Source organism: Engraulis encrasicolus, chromosome 16, assembly GCF_034702125.1.
Source record: "Engraulis encrasicolus isolate BLACKSEA-1 chromosome 16, IST_EnEncr_1.0, whole genome shotgun sequence".
NCBI lineage: Eukaryota > Metazoa > Chordata > Actinopteri > Clupeiformes > Engraulidae > Engraulis > Engraulis encrasicolus.
This window is the reverse complement of record NC_085872.1, coordinates 39,477,924-39,487,923: the sequence shown is the minus strand read 5'-3', so window position 1 is coordinate 39,487,923 and position 10,000 is coordinate 39,477,924. Positions and strand designations below refer to the sequence as shown.

The 10,000-nt window shown below is 43.9% G+C and overlaps 1 protein-coding gene across 2 annotated transcripts in view; it reads left to right on the top strand.

The window, feature by feature from the left end:
• Nucleotides 1–10,000, top strand: part of fam184b (family with sequence similarity 184 member B) — a 41,977-nt gene that overhangs the window by 20,335 nt on the left and 11,642 nt on the right. For both annotated transcript variants that reach the window (XM_063219579.1, XM_063219578.1), the window contains exons 8-12: nt 1–41; nt 4,680–4,801; nt 5,634–5,763; nt 7,061–7,246; nt 9,948–10,000. The exon at nt 1–41 is cut by the window's left edge and continues 175 nt beyond it; the exon at nt 9,948–10,000 is cut by the window's right edge and continues 194 nt beyond it. In XM_063219579.1, the coding sequence (XP_063075649.1) occupies nt 1–41; nt 4,680–4,801; nt 5,634–5,763; nt 7,061–7,246; nt 9,948–10,000 (532 nt within the window). The remainder of the gene's footprint in view (nt 42–4,679; nt 4,802–5,633; nt 5,764–7,060; nt 7,247–9,947) is intronic.

Below are 10,000 nucleotides of genomic sequence, written 5' to 3'. Positions count from 1 at the left end.
AGCAGCTGGAACAAGCACACACCGCTATAGAGCAGATGCAGGTAACACACACGCACAACACACAACACACACACACATAGGAAACACATACACACACAACACACACACACACACACACACACACACACACACACACACAACACACACACATACAAAACACACATACACACACACACATAGGAAACACATACACACACAACACACACACACACAAAACACACATACACACACACACACACACACACACACACACACACACACACACACACACACACACACACACACACACACACACACACACACACACACACACACATACAAAACACACACACACACACACACACACACACACACACACACACACACACACACACACACACACACACACACACTCAGAGTCAGTCAGCACAGGCCAACAAAAATCACCAGTGACAGACCATGTGGTGGTCCAACAGACCTCACCATGGCATGGACAGATACATTTCAAGACAGGCCAATATAGCCAGAGTTGTATAAAGTAGAAGTGCTCTGACAATTACAACTTCGTCATATCATATTACTACTGTTGTAACTACATCTGTGTGTACCGGTATGAGTATTTCTTCTTCTACTTTATACAACTCTGAGTATACCTCATATTAGGGCTGCACGATTATGGAAAAAATCATAATCACGATTATTTTGGTCAAAATCATAATCACGATTATTAACCACGATTATTGATTTTCGCAGATTTTTTTAAAAAATATAACAAGATGAAATATAACCAAGAATGAATTACATACGGGATGAGCAAAATAAAATGAATTGTAATAACTATGTAAAGGCAATAGCATGAAACTTAAGTGGACAGATTTTGGCCAGAAACACCAGCCTCTCAGTATGTTCTGGCTTCAAGGACTCTCTCAAAAGTAGGTCACTATTGCCACGATTAAATCACAATTAAAATCATGAGTTCGATTTCACTATTCTATCACGATTTTGATTATTTTTAGATTAATTGTGCAGCCCTACCTCATATCCACCAGACACAACCTCAACACAGGCAGACCTCAATTGCATGGCACCAATATGTCCCCCACAATCACAGGTCTACTAAGAGACATACAGTTACAATATTCATCAAACAACATTTGAAGCTATCACAAAGTTGAGCAAAGCAATCCATTTACAGTGGTGACTCAAGTAAGACTTATCGAATGCAAATCACCTAAATTTCATCATTCTTATCCCTGCATAGGAATGAATGTGTTCATAAATGCTGCACTTGAACATTTCAATGTCACGCACAAATACATTTTCAATTTAACGTCCTTGCCAATACTACTCTTTTTTTTTCCCTCGCCCCAAGATAGTGGATGTGACATTGCAGCTCCAGCTGATCCAGTTGATTTGCTTCAACATGCCGTACTGAGGAATCTAGAAAGGGGACAGACCAAAATGTTTTGCTGACACAGGTCTCAATATGAAATGGTATCCTTACAAAAAACCCAATGCAGGCAGCTTGAAAAATTGTCCCCAATATTGTGAGACGTACTACGTAAAGGCGCTCATGAAAATGTATCACAATAGACCACAGTATCATTAATTATGCTTTATTATTTCACGATTCTCGGGGAAGGAGTACAGGAATACTGCACTGTGCTGCCACAACCCAGTCTCCAGAGCTGGATACACAAATTCAGACCTGATGCGAGAGTGGAGTGCAGCTTGCGATAATGTTCAAATTGAAATAAATACTACTGTCAAAAATAAACACACAGCCTCTTTAGGTTCATTTCCTGTGTAGGCGTGTTTGATAAATGAGAGCCATTGTCTTCAGATCAGCCACAATAGCCATTGCATTATGTTAAAGCTGAGAGTAGTGCTTATCAATGAAAAAAAACTGTAGGGAAATGCTTTGCAGTCTTTTCTAATGACCATAGGAAGGTGCACAGTATCCCCAGTGATATTAGGCTTAAATAGCGTGGGTTAACTCCTGACCAACTCTTACAAATCAAGGGATGTTAGCAACACATTCATATGCAGATCATCAGTTTATTAAATGGACGTTTAAACCACTAGTGACTAGTGTATATATCCATAGTGCGTGATTGAAACCCAGATGCATGAAACCTTGGGAACACTGAAAGACACTGGATATACAATACTATACCGTATATACGGCAGCACACAGCTACGGATTACACATGACACAGCTGGTTAATAATGTACAACCAAGATGAATAATTTATGGAGGTGTTTTGCCTGATACAAGGACAGAGTAAGAATGTGGCTTTCACAAGGCCAGGTGCAGGCAGAAAGGAGGGGGGGGGGTAGCATGCAGTATAATGAAATCAAGTAACATACAAATCCCTTTAATATGCAAATCCTACCGTAGAACCGGGAAAAGCATTACACAGCTCGCTAGACAGCTCTTGTGTCGAGGCGAGTGGTCAGAGCCAATAGTCCATGCTTTATTTAGCTTTCGGAGAGAGAGCAATACCAGTGGGTCTGGATGGAAAATACCGTTACTGTTTTATTGCAGTGGTGTGGGTTTCCTAATGTTGAGTCTGTTATATTTTAGCTGTTTTAGTAGAGTTTGCTCTGTATGCCAAACACGTGGGTGGACATTGCCACTGGAAAACACACAAAGGCACCTCCACCAGTTATTCAACCCATTTTTTGGGTGGACTGTGCCCTGGTTAGCGCTGCCTGAAGCCTGTTTGAAGCGCTCGGCTCGCTGCTGTCGTGTGACGCAAGAGCCTGGCCTGCGAGAGCTGTGCCTTGGACTCATTTCACTCTCACGCTCACCTTCTCTTCTAGCTCGTCGCAGTCATAAACGAGCATTAGAGGACAAATACATTTAAACGTGTTACAACACATTTACACACGCTTTCTCTTAAACACTTTTAGTGCTTCACACACAAATAGACACACAGAGACACACACCAAGCCACACACACCAAGCCACACACACACACACACACACACACACACACACACACACACACACACACACACACACACACACACAAATGAGCATACATGCCCAGGTCCTTAATGAGCTGAAATCTGCTGAGCTCAGCTCATTAATACCGCAGGGACAAGGAGAGGAGAGGATTCTATCTCTCTCTCTCTCTCTCTCTCTCTCTCTCTCTCTCTCTCTCTCTCTCTCTCTCTCTCTCCCTCCCTGTTACACACACAGGATGGGCAATTTAATGTGCATTGATGGAACTTCATAAGAGTTCCTTTTGCCCTTGCTACCCCTCTGATCTCCAGATGGAGCGTGTGTGCGTGCGTGCGTGCGTGCGTGCGTGCGTGCGTGCGTGCGTGCGTGCGTGCGTGCGTGCGTGCGTGGCTCACTCTGTGCCATCATTACAAGCCAAAGGAGAGACTCGATGCCAGGCTGAGGGTCTGTACCTAGCCTGCATACAAATAAGCCATTGCTTCACACAGGCAGGGTGTTGGCGTGGTGTGAATTCATGAGACCCCCATGGGATTAATGGGCCAGTTTCCCAGAGTAAAGTGTAATGTGTAGAGGCAGACATGTGCATGCATGTGCAGAGCTAATGTTTGCTAGCACAGTCAAATCAAACACTCATAGTTTACTCATTAGTAAAAGAGTTAAAGGACCACTTCAGCCAATTTCAATATGCAGTTGTAATGCTCACACTACCCTGGACTTGTACCTGAGGTTTTTTTTTCTTCTTCTTCAGCCTTTTCCAAGATCCTAGTAATTGTAATGAGGGCAGCGATTTGTTTACATTTAAAAAAACTTTCTTATTTATTCCCAAATACATCCAAAAGGTTATGCAGCATCAGCAGAAAACTAGCAAACGGCGAATTTTGGGAAAATATTTGGAGTAGGCCTATGTTAATTTTTTAAAAATGTAAACAAACACTGCCCCCATTAGCATACCTCATATCTCGGAAAGGGCTGAGCCGAAAAATGTGGCATCACCGGGTACTGACAAGTCAAGGGTAGCGTTGTGAGCAATACAACAGCATATTGAAATTGACTGAACTGGTCCTTTAAGTTGTGGATTATTGCAAATCGTAGAGCTTGCAAGACATTTCTTTTTCAGCGTGGAGGCTTCTTCTGTTTAAATTCTGCTGTAATATGGGAATCAGATTGCCTAGTTACCGCCAGACCTTATCAAGTCAAGTCAAGTCAAGTCAAGTTGGTTTTATTGTCAATTTCTTTACATGCACTGGTCATACAAAGAATTTGAAATTACGTTTCTTGCTTTCCCATGCAGACATAGACTAATCTAGGTAAGGACATAGACAGTATAGACATAGACAGTACTCATACATGGACATAAGACAGTATGGTCATAGACAGTGCTCATACAGACATTTAAAGTGCAGGACTGGACAACAGAAGACTTGTAGAGAACATACACAAGTAGAGACCTTATCACAAGTCTCTTTCACATCGGAACAGTTGTGCAAAGCAGCATGGGATTTCCCAGGCTAGGAATCAGAAGGTAAACAGTATATCTTGAGAGTGGACTTATGGCCAATATCTTAGTTTTTCACATCGTCACATCTGAAGATGTGAACTGGTGGTCACACATACAGTACTAACATGAATGAGAGTGTTTACAGACAACACACATACTGTTGATCCTTCACTTCAAGTGTTAAATGAACACTGTAAAATGTCCTGTGTACTTACCCTTGCATGGTTTCAGGCGGAGGTGGAGGAGCAGAGGGCTAGACTGCAGGGCAAGGTGGCGGCCCTGCAGAGCGAGAGGGAGAACCTCGAGCAAAAACTTGTGGAACAGTCACAGCACAACTTGGAGGAAAAGATCAGGTGAGTGTGTGTGTGTGTGTATCTCTCTTTCTCTCTGTTTTTCTCTCTCTCTGTCTCTCTCTCTCTTTATACAGTATATATCTGTGTGTATTTGTGTGTGTATGTCAACACGAGTCAGTATTAGACTGGCTGAATGCTATATGTGTCTGTCTCTGCTGTTTGGCTGTCTCACTTTGTTTTTATGTTATTTGCTACTTGAACGTTTGAAATTATTTCCCCGTGCTTTGCCATGTTGTGTGTTAATCAAGGACAGATTACTGCACGGGCCTACTGGGCCCACACCCAGGGGCCCAAGAGTCAAGGGGGCCCTGAAGCCCAAGCCTCTATATTTTCATTCTCATATTGCGTTAAAATCGCACCTGTTCTCAACAACTAGACTCTCACATCCAGCCTAAAACCCTGAACCGTTTTGTAGACTAGCAACACCCATTTAGGGGGGGGCCTTTCTCGCTGCCTGGCTCAGGGGCCCATGGACTCATAATCCGTCCCTGGTGTTAATGAAGGACATATCTGGTAAAAGTGACGTAGTCCACAATAACAATAGCCGGGTACATATATCAAAACAAAATCCTAATGTTTGTTGCAAGTCAGAGGCGTGCTCAGTCCCTTTAAAGAACATGTGGAGAAAAAAAAATTCTGGTGGGTGCTCTTTGGTTCAAGGTACGTGTTTGTCCAAAGTTAGTTGAAAAGAAAAAAAACGTTTCTGCACCAAGGTACTCCAAAAGGTGTCGTTAAAATGTCTTTATTTTAATGGCATGTCCAGTAGCTGCGGTTGGGCCTTCTTCAGGGCATAGTGTTTTAATGTGTTTGTGTTTGTGTTTTGTCGGAGCAGGGTGCAGTATGAACAGCGGTTTGCAGAGAAGCATCGCTCTGCTGTGTGTGAGCTGCAGAGGGAGAGAGAAGCAGAGATCAGAGAGATCACTCAGCACTGGCAGAGCAGAGTGGAGGAACTGCAGACACAGGTAATGATCTCTCTCTCTCTCTCTCTCTCTCTCTCTCTCTCTCTCTCTCTCTCTCTCTCTCTCTCTCTCTCTCTCTCCTTTTTCCCCTCCTCTCTATTTCTCTGCCCCAATCTTTTGGATTCCCAATTTCTCTCTCCTATACACACACAATATTTTGACATGATAAGACTCAGAAAAATCGATAGATGGCGAACAGATAGAAGGCAATTGTAGATCATGCTAGATATAGATTTACATATTGTTTTGAGTAGGTTTCTCAGGTTTCTTTTGCAGTAGGCTCTTTTGATTCAGCATCTAACAAAGTGTTGGAAACTTGTGGACTTAAAAGATGGTAACATGTAATTGCCCAGTAGACATGTAACCCGTTATAACATGGCATTATAAATTTGTCGTAGTCGTAGTCCAGTACTAAAGGCCCTATGTTATGTCATAGTAGAGTAGTACTATGGTAATTAACCTTTCAATGGCTATTACAGCACGGCACGGCATGCATTATGTAGCTACATAGCTGACATTTTAATCTTGAGCAATATTACTGCCATATATCTAAATACTTACACAATCATCTTGCCCTACCCTCTCCACAACCACACTCACACATACAGTACGTACATATGTACATAAACACACACAAAGAAAAACACATCCTCCATCTCAGGCTGTCTCTTTCCCGTCTGTATTGTAATGTCTTACATGCTATTTTTATCTCATCTTTGTCTACATCTTAAATGTTCAATGTTAAATGTTCATTTTGTATTTATTATTAATCACTATTGTGACCAGTCCATCACTGTTACCTGCCCTGCCTTGCACTTCAATCAGTCTGTAAAATGTCAGTCCTGTGTATGTCTATGTCTTGGCATGGTATAGCAGAGGTGGGGAACCTTTTTCATTCGAGGGGCCATTTCAAATTACTCCGAGGGCTGCAAAAGTCCTCTGAGGGCCGTATATGACTACAAACCAGGATTTCACCCGACACTTTAGGCCTATATTGAAGGCAGCCACCAATTAAAACAGACCCCATCTTCTCTAGGTCCCCTTAATATAACTTAATTGTATTGCAAATGTAATTTCTAAGATTCATTTACAAAATTTGACATATTTCATGTGATACTGCATAACATGAAAATTGTCTCAGGGGCCGGATAAAACGGCCTCAAGGGCCGCAAACGGCCCTCCCGACATAGGTTCCCCACCCCTGGATAGAGAGAGAAACGTAATTTCATTTTCCTTGTATGACTTGTGCATAATGAAGAAAGTGACAATAAAAGCTGACTTGTTTGTGTGTTTGCTGCAGCTGGAGGAGAGAAGGAGGGACTCGGGCTCCTCCGAGGGGGTGAGGGAGGAGTGGAAGGGGGATGCGGAGATGGACCGGATGAAGCAGGAGATCCAGAAGACTCGGGAGCTGAACAGCACGCTGCGGGCGCAGCTCCACAACACCATCCAGGAGAAGGAGAGGCTGATGCGCAGACAGCAACTCAAGGTACTAGGCTAGCTACTAGTGACACACACAAACACACACACACACACACACACACACACACACACACACACACACACACACACACACACACACACACACACACACACACACACACACACACACACGTATACATAAGATACTAGTCGGACACATCCAGACACAAAGAACATGTCCGTGCCTGCACAAACATACACACACACACACTCTGTCTCGTGCCCACGCATGCACACTGACACACACACACACACACACACACACACACACACACACACACACACACACACACGTACAGTATACATAAAACACAAAAGCACAGACACACACACAGACACACACAGACACACACACACACACACACACACACACACACACACACACACACACACACACACACATAAACCACAAAAGCACACAGACTCTCACACACTCACCGGACATGTACACTGCACTTACACAAAAAGTACACTCCGCGACAACTCTGCTGTGAATGGACTCTTTATTCCAGATGCCAGAAGTAGGTTAGACTTCCCACTCATACCTCAAATCCCCAGATACAATGCTGTAAGACATGAAGTACGCAAACAGACACACACACACACACACACACACATGCACACACACACACACACACACACACACACACACACACACACACACACACACACACACACACAGACACACACACGCAGACAGACACACACACACACACACACACACACACACACACACACACACACACACACACACACACACACACACACACACACACCACACACACACACACATGCCCATGCCCAGATCTTTCTTTTCTTCTGTCAGGTCCCTGCAGGTGCTCTGCCATTATCTGGCACACTGGCTACGCCACACTACACCACACCACACTACACTACACCACACTACACTACACTACACCACACTACACCACACTACACTACACTACACTACACTACACTACACTACACTACACTACACTACACTACACTACACTACACTACACTACACTACACTACACTACACCACACTACACTACACTACACTACACTACACCACACTACACTACTCTACACTACACTACATTACTCTACACTACACTACACCACACTACACTACACTACACCACACTACACTACACTACACTACACTACACCACACCACACTACACTACAATACACCACACAACACCACACTACACTACACTACTCTACACTACACTACACTACACTACACTACACTACACTACACTACACTACACTACACTACACTACACCACACCACACTACACTACAATACACCACACAACACCACACTACACTACACTACTCTACACCACACCACACTACACTACACTACACTACACCACACCACATTACACTACACTACACCGTACTGCACCGTACTGCATCGTACTGCACCGCACCACACCACACCACACTACACAACACCACACCACACCGCACTGCACTGTACCGCACCACACTACTCTACACTACACACACACGTAATCAGACACCCAGGTTGTATAGCCTCTAATCCCACCTCAAAATAAATAAATGCTGCTGTGCAGTGCACAGAGACCTTCAGGAAAACGAATAACAGGAAGGAAAAAAAAAACGAATCTCATATCTCCCAAACAGGGCAAGACTCAGGGCTCTGTTGTGTCGCCCACTGTGCTCAATAAGTGACCTATATGGCAGGAAGTCAGGGAGAAGTGATATCAAAAAAGGTCCTTACAGGGGATGGGTGGAGTACATCCAAGGCAGCGGAGTGGGGAACACCTAAAGGCTTTCAGTAGGCTAGTAGTGCCACTCATATGCATTGACCAGAATGCAGAGAGAGAAAGAGAAGAAGAGGGAAGGAGCGAGAGAGAGAGAGAGAGAGAGAGAGAGAGAGAGAGAGAGAGAGAGAGAGAGAGGGAGAGAGAGAGAGAGAGAGAGAGAGAGAGAGAGAGAGAGAGAGAGAGAGAGAGAGAGAGAGAGATAAATAATTCAATACATGAGATTGCCCTTCCAGCCCAGAGGCTGTGGTGGTGGTGGAGTATGTGTTTCTTGTGTGTGTGTGTGTGTGTGTGTGTGTGTGTGTGTGTGTGTGTGTGTGTGTGTGTGTGTGTGTGTGTGTGTGTGTGTGTGTGTGTGTGTGTGTGTGTGTGTGTGTGTGTGTGTCTGCATGTGTGCTTTTCTACGTATGCACACGAGCGTTCAGGAATACACAATATACTGCTGCTGTTTAGTGCATCAAAATCTGTATGAAGCACGACTGTTGTGGAATGTGTGTCTGTATTTGTACACATTACTGTCATGAAAAATTGTCTGTTCTCTATCAGAGATGATATGCATATGTTATGTGTGTGTTGATGAGTGTGCGCTTGTTTGTTTGCGTGTGCCTGTGCATGAGTAAACATATAGCATGTGAATCACATCTGCTAATGTTTACATGGCACGAGACATATAACTAACATATAAATCACTTTGGGTACGTACACGAGACACACGACATACACACAGTTTTCACATGTTACCAGCTGGGACTCTATATCACCCGGCAGTAGGGCATAAATATTTCTGTTCGCGTTGCAGATATGAATGAGTCAGGTGTGTGCGCCGGCGCGGGGATGCCTGCTGGCATGGTGCTACTACCAGAAACAGTAGCAAAGCAGCTGGTGAGACGGCGTACAATATGCTGTTGTCTGCTGCTGTGTTTTTAGGTGGTGAAAGAGGAGGATGAGGACGAGGTGGAGCAGGAGAAGAAGGGAGGAGG